General features: G+C 33.5%; 1 protein-coding gene across 2 annotated transcripts in view; it reads left to right on the forward strand.

Annotated features, from left to right (window-relative positions):
* The window catches only part of LOC149794074 (coadhesin-like), a 90239-nt gene that overhangs the window by 11414 nt on the left and 59822 nt on the right, over window positions 1-19003 (forward strand). For both annotated transcript variants that reach the window (XM_089966510.1, XM_089966511.1), the window contains exons 5-10: window positions 608-758; window positions 5570-5645; window positions 6815-6894; window positions 10400-10582; window positions 12466-12636; window positions 16805-16981. In XM_089966510.1, coding sequence (XP_089822636.1) covers window positions 608-758; window positions 5570-5645; window positions 6815-6894; window positions 10400-10582; window positions 12466-12636; window positions 16805-16981 — 838 coding nt within the window. The remainder of the gene's footprint in view (window positions 1-607; window positions 759-5569; window positions 5646-6814; window positions 6895-10399; window positions 10583-12465; window positions 12637-16804; window positions 16982-19003) is intronic.

Genomic DNA, 19003 nt, shown 5'->3' on the forward strand with positions numbered 1-19003 from the left:
GTGTTGTAGCTAGATTTATTATTGATGTTTAGAGAAAGAATAGTCATTAGTGCCTTAACACTTGAGAAGTTAAAGTGTTTTATGTTGTGATCAGTTTTTGGCTAATTATTTTGTTTTCTTCAGTTTACTTGGATTTCAAGTTTGTTTTCCCTGGAAATACTAGTGCTCTACATTAATTCTTGGACTAGGGCATTTATCGAAATTTGCACAGAATTAAAAAACTGGAATGTTTTTTTCTGTGATTCAACAAAGAAACGTTGATACATCAGTACAACTCTGACCACAGCATATGTCACCGCCTTCCATTTTGGATTTCATCGGGATTCGAAATCAGTTTCATTAGGACCTGTTTTTACTAAGACTTATAGTTTTTAATTCTAAGAATATTTTTGGGTTTGATTCGTAAAACGGTAAGTTCTTTTTCTCATTTTTACCTTATTTTTCTAGGGAAATAATACTATTTGTTAAATTTTACAAAGCTTGTTGTCTTCACTCTTTTCTTGTTACGTTTTGTAAGAGCCTAAACACGTAACAATATGCTTAAACTTACCACAAGTTGCGATAAACAGAAACATTACAGAATAAATTATGTAGAAATTAATTTCAGGCATGTAATATTAATTTTGACGCTGCTACTTCTGCCTCAATTCTGGTGGGAAAAAGGTCCGTCCAGCAGAGGGAACTGGTGTGTTCCAATTGTTGTAGCACGGACACCTGCAACATCAAATGCAATAGGGCAACAGGCAACATTCAGAACAGCTAAGTACAGAACCAATACACTGAAATGAATAAAAAGATTCTTTAGGCGAAGTTGTTATGGTCGATCTTAGAACCAAACTTCTATCTCCATGACGTCTTATTATGAAATGCCAAATTAAAGAAATGCGTCTGCTGTGGGATAAATCTAATAATTAGTGACAGTTTGTATCATGAAAGATAATAATTTTACTGTGTTACTCCTTTTGAAAATGAATTCATACGGCTGATAAACGATTCAATATTTTATAGCTGTAAATTATTATTTCATTTTATTTTTGAATAGGCACAATGCTTATTTTACTTCGGAAATCAGCTCATATCATGTAAACCTTGACGACCATAACCCGCTGGCAAGGTCAGGGGTTGTTATGATTTATATAATATCATGTGCAACTATCAATTCTTAAAGAGCCTGTGATTTCTAGAACATCGTGCCACTATGCATTCTGAAAAATAACGAGGCACAATTATTTAATGGATATCATGTGCCCGTATAAATTTTATAACATGTCGCACTAAGAATATCGGGTTGCCGTAAAAGTAAATAAATATCATTGTTTATAATAATAAATGTAGTTCAATGAATTTTGAAATACTGTGAAACGTTTTAATTTTATAAACTGATCCTGCTACTCTTTCAATTCCGGAGGATCTAATGTCAATATAAAATGAAGAAAGTCAAATGGCTGTATGAATTTCTGAAGACTGTGGCCCCTTGAATTGTACTTTTGTTATATTGAGTGTTAGAAGATATGAGTTCACTGATGTCCTCTCCGGATATGAACTCAGTAATAGTACGCAGCACCACGAATTCTAGAAGACGATGAGTCACTATAATTCTTTTAGATTATCTCCAAATATGAATTCAAAAAGATCTTGTATCTCATGGATGTTGTTGCATGTGGCACATTGTAGTTTTACGAATCAAGTGACGCCAGTAATTATAGAAAATCATGGGACAATATGAATTCTAAAAGATCGGGTGTGAAAACAAACTTAAAAATATGGTGTTACTGTGAATTTAAGAAGTCGATTTGGCACCAATAATGGTTGTAAATCATTTTACACTATGAATTAAGTCACTGAACCTGTCTTCAGGATTGTACAGGTCAGATTTGGATAGAATATAAGCGGGTATACAAGATGAAAGTTTGATATAATAGTGTACTAAACATTGTAGATATCAAATACCAACTATTCAGAGACAAAATCAAATGTAGACCTACCTGAATGTGTTAAACACAAAAGATTGTATAAAATATAGACGTTAACATGATAAGTTTTATTTTTTGGTCTTGAGTCAGTGTTAAATAGACCAAGATAGAGTGTCCATCTAAATAAAATTTAGAGATGCGATCACTGGTTTCATAGATGTCCTTTCAAAATAGAGGACTTCCAAAAATTGAAAATGAAATTGACATGTCTGTAAATTGTTATGACTTAATGGGAGAGGGAAAGAGCAGACTAAGAGAAACCATCGAAACGCATTTAACAAATTTTGGTTTAGGTATGTTTCAACTTGTCTAAAATCTCCCTTTGTGCATCATCTGTGATAAGATTGCTTTCAGTGAAAATAGTTCATGTTGCTTTTTTCCCTAGTAAAGCACAAAAACACTGTGAAATCTTTTATACCACTATTGTACCGTTAATGTCTTGTCTAACTTATCTTCAGGATCTATAACACACTTTTATCTTTGAGTAACTGCTTTCTGTTGTACATTGTTTTGTACAATACAAGTTGGACTGATCAAAACAATGTATCCCAAATGTTTCTGTAGACAAGTTATATTTAGTCACTGGTCCTCCAAATTTGAATATAAAAAACACACCGAGCCACCGGTCGTCAAGATGTTACTTACATACTCTAACATCTGGGTGAGCTTGCCTCCAGCATTTGCTTGAGACCATTTGGCTCAAAGTCAGTGGCCTACTCTACTGATATTGCTTTTCTTTCTAATAGGACCACCCACGCAACAAAATACATGGAATAAACGACAGCGCTAATCGTGACATTTTATATAAATAGATCGTGGAATCTCGCCTAAAACAAAAAATAGTACACAGTACCCATACCTCGTAACCAGTTTTAGTCCGCCAGCTGATAAAGAAACAGCAGATCTAGTTATCCAAATATGTACAAAAAATGCATTCTGTACATACTGGCCATTGTATAGTTTGTTAAAATACTATTTTAAACTTCATCATAAGGATACCTTGAAACGATATTAAGCAACATATGATATGAAATTTTGGCCAAAATGAGTTGAACTGGACGGTATGGTCCGTAACAGCAGGATCTGGCCTGAGTAATAATGTTATATACCTAGGATATGGGTTAAAAACAATAGTATATAAGTTTCACATGTTCTTTTAGATACGAAAACTTCTGCTGAATAGTTATTACCATTACCATGTAAGAGAGAATCCAATCCAGTAGACACCAAATAGGTCCAGAAGAATTCCATTGTAGAATCTATTTTATCCCACATCATTATGACTTGGTATATCTAAGAAAGTAGAATTTAACCGTTGTTTCTATTCAGTTTAAAATACATCAAGAAATCTACTACAAATATGCCGATATGAACACATCTGAAATAGACAAATTTGTAAAGAAACATTAAGACCTATATTGGGAAGGTTTGTGCAGCCCGATCATGGGTAAAGAAGAAATATGTTGGATTTACTCCGTTTCACGAGTTATCAGCGGACTAACAGAACAAGTAATAGCGCAGCTGAATCAGAGTGTTAGATTATATGTGATATATTTTAGGACAAATACTAAATATAAAATTCTATAAGTCTGAATAAACTGTTTAAAACAGTATATATATTTAAATATGTAATATTTGACGAACGAGGTTTTGACACATGTAAACACCACAGCAAGATTTCAACAATTAGCTCCAAGCTAAAACGTTTTGTGCTTGGTTTGGTTTTGTCAACACTTGATAGGCTATTTATGGTGGCCAGCATAGTTGGTGCAGGAAGAACCCAGAAAACCCCCGGGAAGAGCCGTAGACGCATAGGATGTAATTGGTATAAAATAGATGATGCAAAAGATTAAAATGATAAATCACTAGAGGCAACAGATTTATTTAAACCTATAGTAAATCCTGATGTAACGACTACGACAGCAGAAGTTGAGAAACCGCCTGTAACCAGTCATCAACAGGCAGACAAAACCGAAATATATTACAAGTCTAATAATAACTACATAAACATTCCTACAGTACCAAATAAGAACTATACAGACAGTCCTAGACTATCCAATAAGAACTATACAGACATTCATACTGTCCCAAATAAGAGATACAGATAATTCCACACTACCTAATAAGAACTATACAGACCTTCCTAAAGTATCAAATAAGACTGAAACAGACAATTCTACACTACCTAATGTTACATATTATGAAACAGTAGACAAAAGTTTATTAATATGTCTATTCTTGCTGGCGCAGTTTTTTTTTAAAATTGTTTGACGGGTTTGTTCACAAATTGATATCGGATCCTTACTGTAAGTATCAGCACACGTATTAGTACAATTCTAAGGAACAAGCAAATGATTGCAATAATTAGCGAAATAAATATTGATATTGAAAGTCAGCTAAATACACTACATATGATAACAGCAAAGATGCTGCTGCTGCTTGTGAAAATCGTCAAGGCCATGCAGTTGCTTTTTTACTAGCAGCTAAGGATACTATATTTTGTAAATGAATGTGAAAGTGTCCAAGACAGTGAGATCCGTGAATTACAAGATCCAATCTTTTGACTAATTTACGCTATACACAGTTTTTCGGCCGACACAGTTCGAGCTTAGATAAACGGTTAACTCCTCATTTTTGAGGTGAACATTATCTGTTGTGACTATGGAAGAGTAAAAGATGTCTTGTGACACTGAACCGTAAAAGTTTGGTCTTAAAAAAGTCCTAAATTTATAGCTGTCAAAGATGCTCATTCAATTCCCCTCCATACGAACGTTCTGTGAACGGTCTGGACGAGGAAAGGATATTGTTGCCTGCATTACCATATTCCATCTGTAATGATCTTTCGTGATGATACAAATGAATATGAACGTCTCGGAAATAACCACGTATCAAAATGGTAACAACAAACAATAAAGTGCCAGTGTTAAACATGAAAGGCCCCCAAACCGTCTTAGGTTCTTGCACACGAGAAGTCATCTGAATGTACTCGACAGACATTGGAGCAGATCTTGCTTTATTTTACTGTGTGTTCTTTAGATGTTTGGTAAAAGGTTGGAGGGATAATAGAAACAGTTCCTTTCGAGAGTCCAAAATACAAAAAAAAATGGATTTAAAACACCTCACGATGGAAATGATTAGAAAGTGATAACAATGACGAAGAGAACGAAGATAATAATACTGATCGGTAATAAGCATGACAGGTTACTAACATTAATACCAATATAACTACTTTAAATAACAAGGACTATTTAAGGACCAATTAAGCCTCCTCCACCTTAAATATATACTTAAGGTTATATTTTACTCGAAAGGAATGTGATTGTATTACCTATGTGGTTATATATGATGTCTAAATTTCATTCTCTGACCTTATAGTCACTTAAATTTGTATGGATCTTCCTACAAACATTGACAATGGATTATAAAATTTTTAATGCATTGCAACAAATGCATTAAAACAAATCTTATCGGACGTACATTATACATTGAAAATACATTCAGTTTACAATTATGCATGTAAATGTATTGAATGAAATCATGTAAAAAATTTTATTCCTGTTATTATTATTATTATTATTATTATTATTATTCAATAGGAGGCTGGACGGAGTGGACGCAATGGACTGATTGTTCAGTCACCTGTCGCGGTGGAATGCGAATACGCTACAGAAGGTACCATTTGAATTTCGCCATAAAATAATTCACAAATCAGGGTGTGTAGGCACGTAAAAATGAGAAGAAAAAAAAATCGGCTTTATCATCATGTATTGGCTCCAGCTTCTAAGGTTTCTTTCTTTGGAGTTGGTTGTAATTTTTTAGTCAGTTTGAGTCTGATTTTATAACTTTGATGTTGTTCCATGTGCGTTAATGTATTTTCTTTTTAAACTTGACATGCACGTTTCGGAAGATAATACTTTTAAAGCAGTTTACACGATGATTGAACAAATAGTGTACGCATTAAAAGCACCTCAAAATAACATTGACGTTATCATTGAGCATTACACAGTTGTTATACATGTACCTTTAATTTCATAATAAATATCGTCTCAGCATCCTCAGCACATATAGATGGAAAAACTGTATGTGCCTTTCTTTTGAAATATGAGAACGCTGAACAATAATGCTATTTCGAAAGAAGGGAAAGCGTTTGGAAAGAGCCCATGCAGGCCCGGACCTAGGGCTGATGAACGAGGCAACAGCCTTGAGCCCTGCGCTTTCAGGAAATCAACTCCGCAATGCAATTCTTTTGCTTGGGAGCACCGCTCATCGCTTGCTTCCTCGGGCCCCGCACATCCTAGGGCCGGGCCTGACCCAATAATAATGTAACTGAATAGTCACCTCAAACTGGGCACCTCTCTCTCTCTCTCTCTCTCTCTCTCTCTCTCTCTCTATATATATATATATATATATATATATATATATATATATATATATATATATATATATATATATATATACACACACAAAAACACAGTTTTTCATTTGTGGAAATAATGTTTATTTTCAAGGCGCGTTGCCAATACAAGTGTACTAGGCTTTTATTTTTGGTGCGCGTAAAATTCTGTTTCTTATTTCGTATAAAATGTTTATAACCTTGTGACATAATTATCGCAAATGATCTTAAAAAAACTCGTTTCAAACAAATGTAAATATTTTCTTAGACCGTTATTTATTCCAAGATACATTCAAGAGCTCTTTAAAAGTAAAGTCGTGGAGTCTAAGAAAAATAACCCCAGTATATTACTTCATAAAATCCACGGCTGAAATTAATAAAAGCCATGACTGGTTTAATGAAAGCGATTGCTAAAAATAAAATTAAGGATTTTATAAATACTTTACAGCTGTGTTAATCAACCGCCTGGTCAGGATTGTCCCGGAAGCAAAATCGAGACAGAGCACTGCAATAATATTACCTGTTCCGGTAATTACAAACATAAGCGTTAATCACACTCATAATTTTGCAAAATTTGCAAAGCATTATTTTTCTTCTTCTTCTTCTTCTTATTATTATTATTATTATTATTATTATTATTATTGGTGTTTGTTTCCGTTCATATGGTTGCTGCAAGTCTGAACAATCCAGTAAGATTCATGGTCCTGTCAACTAAATACATAGGCAGCTGTAGCTTTGGCCATTCTTCGGTCAAGGTGAGATACGTAGCTAGTGCTAAAAGCCCATCTAATTAAAAAATACGATTCATACAAAAATTGATGAGATATTTTTAGCGATATAAGGATGGATATTGCTCGTGAAAATATAAAGGTCAATCATGAAGAAAATTTTCAAGATGTAAACATTTAATGCGTTTTGTAGACCCTTATGTATAGATAAATAAAACCTTTTCTTTGATACAATACGCTCCAAAAATTATTGCTAAATTTAATTCCGAGTTAGATTGTCCATAATGACGATTGTATGAGTTCCCGTCACTAAGGTTCGTTTTGCTGTTGTATGTGGTGTTATTCGTGAACGGACACCACCAGTCACTAATCAAGGAGTGTATTAACTGCATTGGCATTTCCAGTATCAATCATGGAGTATGTGCAGTAATAGTCATGAATTGAGATCCAAAACACGAAAAAAGCTTCGAAGAAAGAGGTTTATATCAATTATACTTTGTGTTGATGGAGCTTTCCATGTAGTACTTACTGCTGAGCCTAATTGCTTAAAGCATATTGCTAGCGATCAAATAACCACAAATCTCTCTATATGTTGAAGAAAAGATTTAGACAAAACTTTCATGCAGTCGTAGTGGGAAATGAGAGAAAAGGAGAAGGCGGGGTGGAATATATATATATATATATATATATATATATATATATATATATATATATATATATATATATATATATATATATATATATGTTTGTGTGTGTGTGTGTATGTGTGTGTGTGTTCTTAATCATGTAGAGGAGGGGTGCAAGTTACTGTCAGACGGAAAGTGAATGAAAACACAGGGTTCTCTATTATTAAATGTGCATACACCAGTCTACTCTTTCCGACATCGATAGAGACGAAAGGAAGATAGAGAGTGAAAAGACAGAATTCCTTAGGTCAATCGTGCAAATATTACAAAGTCAAAGTATATGGGTACATAATTAAAACAAAGACATACGTTGTGTTTGATGCTGGCCACTTTCGTGACTTTGTATTGAACATAAATGATATTAGTGAGCCAAAACTTTGTTTTGTATTTACAGCACAACGTGACCATTTGGACAAAGTCTATAGAGTAAACGTGCTAAGAAATTGAACAATGAGACATAGTGTATAATAGAGAAATATCGGAGGCTGCAAATATAAAGTTGGACACGACGAAATTATAGTAACCTAATGCACAAGAGTTGCATTTAAAGGAGCGAAGTCCCCAAGTACCATTTTAAAGACATGCAGTTCATTATACTGACGATAACTTTGACAAAAAAGAGAGACCTGATCTAATTAGTTCTTCACTGTGGATTATGTAATATAAGCATTGGAAAATACGCACTTTTGCTTTTGAAAGCACGGTATTTTCTTCATACATTAAATCATTTGTTTTCCTTACTGATGAGTCTAATTGCTTAAAGGATATTGCTAGCGCTCAAATAACCACAAAACCTTCTATGTGTTGAAGAAAAGATTTCGACAAAACTTTGATGCAGTCGTTTGTCGATGACTATATTGATCATCGGTATATAATTAGTCGATACAATTACTTACCTTTACTATGTATCACTACTTTTTTCACAACCAATGCCAAACTCAGTAGACTGTAATTTCTAAGTAGGCGTATCATGTTTTCGAGTTGTACATCTCTTCCGCACACCTACCGGAGACAGAAATCGTGGTAAATAAAGGAATAAGAATGCAACGAAATAAACACTTCTTTCAACACAAGTCTAAAGAGTTCGCGATGATTTTTGCGCTCATTAAAAAAATATCATCTGGATCGATAAACATCACGAAGTTGATAAACATTGAAGCACAATTAAATGATGGATAAGATAAGGTATTCGCTAAGCCAACGAAGTTTAGCAGGCTCTACATGGATCGGTCTTTCTTTACTTTGCTCATGCATCGTTCAATGTCTTTTGAAGTACATTGTTAACTTTATTTAGTTCGTTCATGCATCGTCCGATGTGGTATTCAGTAAATGAAGAATTTTCTTCTCATATATTTTTTCGTCACACGTGCAATTCTAGTCATAGTTAGTTAATGTCATTTTGACGGTTTGAAACTTCAGTTTTTTTTTCTAAAGATGACAGACATGCATTCAAACGGAATTGCAGTATACCATATATTGATTGACATGTTACGTACTTTCACGAGAAAGACAAAAAAGGCCAGTGAAGCCCACGGTTAAAACCGTTGCTGTAAAAGGTTCAAAGGTTGAGAGAGCATGTCGCAGAATGAATTGCCTCAAGTTCGTAATGACTCAAATGCAGTACATATAAAACCGCCAAATGGTTTAGGTAATATAAGAAAGTAAAGTAAGCATCAGCTAAATCATTTAACACAAATAGTATCCGACTGTAGCCCTGACTCCGAGACCAATGTGGCCAACGACGATACGGCACAATGAACTTTATAATGATTCATAATAAGCCTGACTTAGGAAATATATCAAGTGAAACATTAGCTCAAACTTAAATTGTTGATCCCTACGCTGCATACGGAGGAAACGTTGCACAGCGCCGCTTCACCTTAACATAACCTCGAAAAACAAACTAACTTCACTTATTGCACACATACGCAGAAAACGTTTTAGACAATTTTTATTTCGGCAAAGGGCTTGCGACCTCTCTTTACAGGGCCGAAGGCTGTGTTTATATATCATTATCATTATTTACCTGGTGGTTTCAACTGGAAAACGTGAATCAATGTGATGCTTTTCCATCAGCTCTGTGACAAATAGTACATTTAGGGTTTTAAAAAAAAGCTTTATCAGTCATTTGTCCGGTATTTTCTATCTGTATTTTCACTGAGGGTAAATAAGCTTTTAGCAATCATTTGCACGGTATTTTCTATCTGTATTTCCTTACCGTTTGTCGACCTAAATCATTTTTTTCCTATATCTTTAAAGTAATTTAAACAAGTATTTTCAAAATAATGCACAGATGTCTCCTAATACATTGAACAGACTCTCATAGACTGATATTACTGTGCGACAGGTTGGAACATTAATTTACCGCTTTTGCAACTTGAACAGCTTTTGAAATGAAGATCGCAAATGAAAACTTAAATAGTGATACATGTTTGTGAGGTCTCTTGAAAATATTTCAGCCATTGCTCTAAAACTCAGAACTTTTATTGCAGTTGTGTCCTTCGGAGCAATAAAAATGTCCTAAATGCTGTTCGTGATGTGTCCAGATATCAATGTATTCTTTAAAGGTTTTTAATAATCAACACTGTAACTCAATTCATTTATTAAAAAATGTGGTAGTTCCAGGACATGTAGATGGCGGCTGGGGCAGCTGGGATGCCTGGTCGGTCTGCTCCAAGAGCTGTGATATGGGATCAAAGCTCCGTTTCAGGAAATGTGACAACCCCGTCCCCAGAAACAACGGGTCTATCTGTCAAGGTCATGCAATGGACACAGCTGACTGTCTCCTCCAGCACTGTCCCGGTACCCCCTATTCACAAATACACCAACACATATTAATTTCCATCTTACTGTATGATTCACCAATAGTATTCATAGCGAAAGGTTGGAAGTCTATGGGAATTTAACATTGCATTTGGGTCGGTATTGGGTCTACGAGAATTGAATACTACATTTGTGAGAGTATAGCACCTTACATTAATTTTATTAAATGATTGTACCTGTATCACATCATATAGACGTTGAACATTGTAAGTCTTGTTATTACTCGTGTCAAATAATGAAAATGATAGGAGTAGATACGCACCTTGATTTATATTATTCGTGTCTAATAATGAACATGATAGGAGAAAATATACATCTAGATTTATATTACACGTGTCTAATAATAAAAAGTATAGGAGTAGACAGATACATAGAACACCTACAATGTTTATTCACTTTAAAGCAATTTGCCTTCGAAATGTAGGGAGAAAGAATCTTTCATATGTAGGTACCATTCGCATAATGTTTTTATATCCTTGAAGTATCATTTTTAAAAATGTTTTGAAAAACTTGGGCCCTAGTTTTAACTTTTCAAACTGCCTAGATTATCTCTTTATTCATCAAAACCCAAACCAGCACCTTGCTCGTTTCAAACGTCCTAAACCATCTTTTTCAAATTTTCAGAAAACCTAAGACCAACACATTCTTTAAGAAAATTCTGGTCCATTAAATTATTTCTAAAGCCATTGATCACCGTACTCAACATTATAACTGTGCTATACAAAATTGAAGAGATTAGTGATTACAAGGTTATATTAAATAACGAGCCTGAAGTCTCACATAAGTCACCAGTTAATTAATCCAAGCGAAACTTGAGTCACTTAAGAAAAACATTAAACAGAGCAATTGAGATAAACGTTGTTGAAATGATCTGAAGAATGATAAATTACTAGGTGATACTGGAGTTTTTGGCTTTCAGACCCAATTACACAATTCATCTAACAATTCTGTAATCAGATAAATTTGTAGTAATTTCCATTTTAGTGCTTTTTCTATATCATTTTAACAAGAACGCCTAATAACTAATCCATATACAGAGAATACTGAGTTTGCACATTTAGGTTTATTATATGTTATCTGAAATAAATTGTATAATAGTTTAATTATATCTACAACTATGTTATACTATCTTAAAACCAGGCTTTTCCTTTAACACTTTTAATTGGGAATATTAATTTAAAAGTTAGACTACTTATATTTTATTTTGTCTTTTCTCCTATCCACGTATTATACATTAAACATGAAATAATTATTTGTTTGCATATTACATAGTTTGTTTAATAATATACCTAAAAGTTATTCGCTGATTTGTTCGTTTTTCCTCCCTCAAATTTTATCTATTCATTAATTTGACAAAATATTAAATAAATAGAACTACCGGCTTACAAAATTGTTCTCAAGTTCTAGTTTTCATGTTCCTTGGATCACAAAAACATTACAGTTTTTATCACGTAATGAGGAATATTGATCTGCATATCAAAACAAAAATAAGAGTGCATATTGTATGCAACTACTTTTTTATTTTCTGTTTATCTTTATGTGTATTCCTTCTATCTTATACACTATAAAATGTGATGGAAATAGTAAAATCCAAATGTAGTAACTATTGTTTCTCATGCTCTGTCATCAGGTTATATAATTATTGTTTTGTTAAACACTTTGCAAACTACAAAGAGTTCAAGTTGAATTGAAGTATAAGTTCGACTATTTTAAAATTTTGGAATTCGAATTAAATATATAGACTTTTAAAAGTTTTCAGCATATTTAGGAAAATGGTTTCAAAAGGAGGTAATGATACATAGCTACCAGAGTACTGCTGCCATCTCGTACATGTATTATCATTGTAGATTCTTATGTTTCAGTGGATGGTGGATGGTCAACTTGGACTCTCTGGTCGAGTTGCAGTAATACTTGTGGACCAGGTATCAAAGTCCGCAACAGGTCGTGTAATGATCCCAACCCAGCATACAATGGTTCCATTTGCCACGGGCACGCCACAGAAAGCACAGTCTGTAACGTTACTTCCTGCCCAGGTAAATGGCAGTACTTTTAACAATCACACGAATGTCCTTCGGTAAAATAATTTTACCATTTAGCTACTTTACCTTCTGTGGTGTCATTGTAAAGTTAATTCTTTGCAAAAGGTATTTGGGCGTTTCATAAATACTCATTCCTAACCAGACATTAGGCTGTTTCCTACAAAACACAACGTTCACTACAAATAAGAAAAAGAGAAAGACAAGAGACATACGTCGAAGGTCTCAAAAAGTTTCATGTAGCACAATATATTTATTAAAAGAAGCATTTTACACACATAACAAGTAGAATTCATGATTACTATACTGTATTAGGTAAAGCTGACTTTGTTCTTTGGAAAGATTATCTAAGCCAAGCGATGGAAGATCTTCCCTCGACTTGTCCTAGATCGGCTAGAAACCAAACTTTCTTCGCGACAAACTACACAATGATTGACAAGAAAATAAAAGGCTAAATAAAATAAAGGGATATATCACAAAGTTTGAATTAATCTTTGGAAATTTCCACTTGTTGATATGTGTGTAAAACCCACCTTTCTAACCATGAAGTAATGAGTACGAAAATTCAAATGTCCCAGTAGTTACAGGAAATATGCGAAAGTTGTTCATGCATTATATCGTAAAGATAATTTAGAAGTCACTTTCTGAACAGGAAGTATAGGTAGAGCGAAAATCACGAAGAAAATATATTTTGTATTTCACCTCTTACATTTTAATTTTCTAACTATTGCACGTTTGTTTTAAATGTATTTTTAAACGTGAAAAACTATATTAACATAAGCTGCAACTTTAAAGAACAAATAGTTTAACATTTACCCTGATGTTCTTGGATGAACATTCTTAAAATGAATTTCAGAATAGCAAACAGTTACTTTGCAGGAATAAAATTTATATTGTAGGCAGCATGGCCATGTATTCTTGTTGCTATTCATATCATCCAATTTAATAATTACAATATGTCCCTTCTACAACAGCGATGACTGTGTTGTGGTGCTAGTTAATATGTTGCAAATTGTAACAAGACCCGCAAAATGAGAAACAAACATGGTAACAAGAACCGCAAAATGAGAAACATAAATTGTAGCAAAAACCGCAGAATGAGAAACAAAAATTGTAAAAAGAACTGCAACATGAGAAACATAAATTGTAAGAAGAACCGCAAAATTAAAAAGAAATCCGGGATATCAGAAAACAGATTTTAATCAGGTCAGTGTCAGTACTAACTGGTTTCCTTTCTGGACAAACTCGTAACTTTTCATCTCTGCCATGAAGCTTCTCAAAAAGTTTACGTTTAGTTATTCAGTAATAACTTTTCCTTCTAAGGTAATACAGACGGAGACAAAATTTTATTACGAACCGTGGCAGGTCGTTGGACTGTTATTCCTTGCCAACGTCTTTTACGATTAAGTAACAAATATGCAAATAAGTGTAACAACTGTATCACGTCAACAATTACCGTTCTCATGCTGCTAATCTGTTCTTCTGCCTTTCTAATAGCTTTCCCATCCACATCACTTTCCTCTAACAGCCAAAGCAGCAAAAAACAAAACTTCCTTATCTTTGCTGACTGATTAAATGGAATGAGCTAAAGGAGCTCAGAAAAATAAAATAAAATCCCTGTATAATAATTTATTCTACCTGAAACGAAATATATGAAATATAGAATAAGTAAATATATCCAAGATGTAGTAAATTACGGCATTCAAATGGTAAATTTGGAAAATGATGCGACAAGGAAGAAAAATTGCACCAGAACGATTTCAGTTTTTGGATGTTTCTCTTAAAATTCATATAAGTAGTATAAGTGGATTGGTATAGCCACAAATGGTCAAAATGAGAATTTAACATTACACCGAAATTTGATTTGTGATTTATCCACAAATGGAATTTGAATGTTCAAAGGTAAGTTTAACAGTGTGGCCAATTAATATTGCCACAAGGCGAATTTAATACGTAGAATTGTACTTGAAGTATCACGCTCTGGGGATTTTACTTTACGCTTTTTATAAAAAGAAGATATCACTCTGGGCACAAGGACAATTTAATGTTAAAAACATCGACAGGCTCAATGGTATGTGGACAGAGTGGAAAGTGAAATTGTGAATCACTATGGGGATCTAACAATACAATATACAGCTTTACTAACTTGATCATGTACGGTAATGCTGGCGTCCATACACTTAACATAGAAAAGACAACATTTCAGATCTAAGATGTTCGCAGTAATGTGAATTCTATGGAGTAATTTTATAGTGAAGTGTAATGAAGTAATTTTTATAATGTAAAATGTTGGCGGCAATAGAGATATCACATGATGACCATGCGGTGAATGAATAAAATGGATATTCTATCACGTGTGCACTTAAACATTTTTGAAAAATGCTTTTCCATGAGCATAGGTAATATTTTAGCAAGTTTGCTTATATGTACTTAAAAAAATTTAACCTAAAAAGTATAAATTACAAAACTTTGGGAGCATTTGAATTTCAAAAAACCAATTAAAAATAATTTAATAAACCCACTTAAAACATTCAAAGAAACACTAAAAACTACATTTACAGCAATCAAATAAATTAATACTAAAGAAGAAAAAATATAAAATTTACACAATAGTAATAAGGGGCAGAACAAACAAAAAATAATAAAAATATACATTTTGTAAAAGAAATGTATTTATACCCATACATACAAACACAAATGTAATCTCTTTAGTAGTATTTATGTTTCTAGTAACCTGAATTGGAGCTCAGAAAGGGTCATTGGTTACCTTTTGTGAAGGGCTTTTTTATATCTCAGCCTGTACCACTCACTGCATCCATATCCAGAACGTATGTGTTCATATCTATCATGTTAACATAGATCGACAAAGACAGGCAGGGTAACATGAAGCTGGTTAAGCATGATGAATCCATGATGATGGTGGTGGTGGTGGCGGTGGTAAAAATATGTTACGATTCTGTATCTTAAAATATGTAACAGAAAAAGCGAAACCAAAATTTAAAGTAAGATCAACAAGCAATGTATTTCGATACAAACACATCTCTATAAATCTTTAATTTGTGTTTATGATGGAGAAATATGAGAGGAATATCATGTAGAACATGGTGAAATTACACTATGTTAGGGGATATGGGATGCATTGAAAGGTCGTGGTCCCCCATGTATCATTTGAAAGAACTGCGGATTGTGTATTCTAGTATTATATATTCCGCATACAATTCAGAAAAAGGAATTGTGGCAGAATCTGGTGTTATCGTTTTTAAAGTAGAAGTAAATGAACACTTATTTTGAACACAAGTCTCAAGAATAGGTGATTTTCTTTTACTTATTAAAAACCCTCATCGGCATCAATAAGTTGAAACACTGAATCAGTTAAATGATGGGCCATCCCCAATATTCACTCAGTTAAAGCAGTTTTGCTGGCTGTATTTGGGAACTGTCGTTATTTAGTTCGTTAAAACCTCTACCCCCATCTTCTGCACGATATGATGAACCTTCCTCGCAGAGATTCGTTCGTTACATTTACAATTCTAGTCGTTGTTCGTTTCTGCTTTTGCACATCCTGAAACTTCAGTCGTGTTTAATTTGACATATGCCTCAAAATATAATTAAAGTCTACCATATATTGATCGACAATTCGTACACTGTCTTACAATTGGAATAAACATTATGACGACGATATCCAGAGATGCATATCAACAAAGTCTGGGATGTGTATTTCTATTCTTATTTTGGGCATGTACTATTGCTAAGAGAAGGAAATAAAGGCCAGTTCAAACATGCAAACCCCAAGATTAAAGCACAGCTGTAAATGGACTGACAATGACCCCAAGCTTTAAAGGCTTGAATAAACATGTCGCAGAATGAAAGACATCTCAAAGAGCTCTTTTAGTGAATGACTGATTGGAACATTGTTTGTCCATTTTTGCAGCTTAAACATTTTAAAATTAGGATCGCTAATGTACGTTTTGATGGTGACTAATAACTTTGGGGTCTCTTAACGATTGTACTGAAACTCAGACATTTTATTGTAGATGTGCCTTTCAGAGCAAGAAAATTGTCGTAAGTGCATTTCGTGATATATCCGAATATCGAATAATTCTTAAAAGCTTTTAATAATTAACACTGTGACTCATTTATATATTCAAAACTGTGATTGTTCCAGAACATGTAGATGGCGGCTGGGGTAGCTGGAACGCCTGGACGACTTGCTCCAAGAGCTGTGATATGGGATCAAAGCTCCGTTTCAGGAAATGTGACAACCCCGTCCCCAGAAACAACGGGTCTAACTGTCAAGGCCATGCAATGGACACAACTGACTGTCACCTTCGACACTGTCCCGGTACCCCCCTCTTCACAAATACACCAACACATATTAATATCCCTCTTAATGTATTGCTGATCATGAGTAATTATAGCGAAAGGTTGGGAGTCCATGGGAATTTAACACTAAATTTCGGTCGATATTGCGAGAACATGACAGCTTGTATCCCGTTGTTACAACAATTCAACTGTGCATCATAACAAAATAAGCCTACATATTGTATACGTCTACGTTTGCTTTTTTATCTGCATGTGTATTCCTTGAATCTTCAATTCCTAGTAAAACGTGAGGGAGCATAGTTAAATCCAATTGTTGTAACTATTCTACTGTTTTGTTGTTTGTTTGTTTTTTTGTGTAACAAGGTAATAAACCCAACTAATCATTTTTTCTGCTTAAACATTTCTTTCATTTATTGCAAGATAAATAAGTCGGGTTAACTATAGCAACTATAAATTTGTCTTTATTTCGAAAGATCACAAAGTCACGTAGATCCAGGTATTAGCTTTTCGTTCATTCTATTTAATCTGTTTTTCAAAACTCTTTCATTACAGTATATTTTGTAATACTCCCTCTCTATCTTTCCTTCTGTTGATTTTTAGCTTATTAATTCTTTCACTTAAAGCTAAATTAATTCTATTGAACTGACTCTTAATTGATGCTATTGCTTTTTGGTATTAATTTTGCTATCATGAATATGTTTTCTTAATTGTTTCACCCTTTTATCTAAGTCATCAATACCTCCTCGTAAAGCACCTATGTTAGGAATTTCTCAACCAGTATATTCTTTCAGAATTTCATAGCTTGCTTACTATTTGTTAGAATTAATTGTTGAAGTTATTCAAGTTTCTCTCTGACATTTCCATTTTAACAGTAAGTAAATGTGTGAAGATGAAAAGTTAGACCATTTATCAGCGTTACGTATCACATAATTTGGTAAAATAGATACATTGTATTTGGATCATGTATGGTTGTTAGTTATCACTTAATTCGGTAATGGATAAGTCGTTCTTAGACTATTTATAAGTGATATTTGTCACATAATTCGGTAATTGATACATCGTATTTATATCATTTATCAGTGTTATTTATCAAATAATTCGGTAAAGGATACATGGTAGTTAGATCATTTATTACCTTTATCACATAATTCGATAATGGATACATCGTAGTTCATTTATCAGTGTTATTTATCTCATAATTCGGTAATGGCTAGATCGTAGTCACATAATTCGGTAATGGATACATCGTACATCGTAGTTAGACCATTATTAAGCCGTATTATCACCTAATTCGGTAATGGATACATCGTAGTTAGATCATTTATTAGTGATATTTATCACATAATTCGGTAATGGATATATCGTAATTCATTTATCGATGTTATTTATCTAATAATTTAGTATTATTCCTTGTTTGCAACTGCGATATGGTATTGATTTTAGCCCGTATATTATATTCATTTTTAATTTCATAGATCTTTGTTGCCTGAAATTAAACTGTATTAGCTGTTAGAACTTGTGAACCAGCGGCTAGCTCGATAACTTGTGATCTCTCTCTCTCTCTCTGCATGAAATACCCAACTTGTTAGTTTTGATAGAAAACTGACTCTCCAGAAAGTCTTCGATTCGCAATATGGTCACTGCTCACTAAAATTTTCATCTCTTTTGTCTCTCGTACTTGACCCAGTGCTTTGTCTTTCGTACTTAACCCAGTGATTTGTCTCTCGTACTTAACCCAGTGATTTGTCTCTCGTACTTAACCCAGTGATTTGTCTCTCGTACTTAACACAGTGATTTGTCTCTGGTACTTAACCCAGTGATTTTAAACTAGATAACATGTTTTTTATGTTTCTTAATCTTTCTCTGAAATACATTATTAGCCGTTTTATCCACTAACTCTTATTTATTTCCTTGATTATTTTGTCTGACAATAATCCTTGTGCAATGAAATATTCTGTAGTAAAATCGCTTCCAGAAATTAGAGTAATCATTTATGTAATTCAATAAAGAAAGAAAACACTACATTATATAATTCTACATG

This window comes from Sinohyriopsis cumingii, chromosome 8 (genome assembly GCF_028554795.1).
Source record: "Sinohyriopsis cumingii isolate HCF-2022 chromosome 8, ASM2855479v2, whole genome shotgun sequence".
NCBI classification, from domain to species: Eukaryota; Metazoa; Mollusca; class Bivalvia; order Unionida; family Unionidae; genus Sinohyriopsis; species Sinohyriopsis cumingii.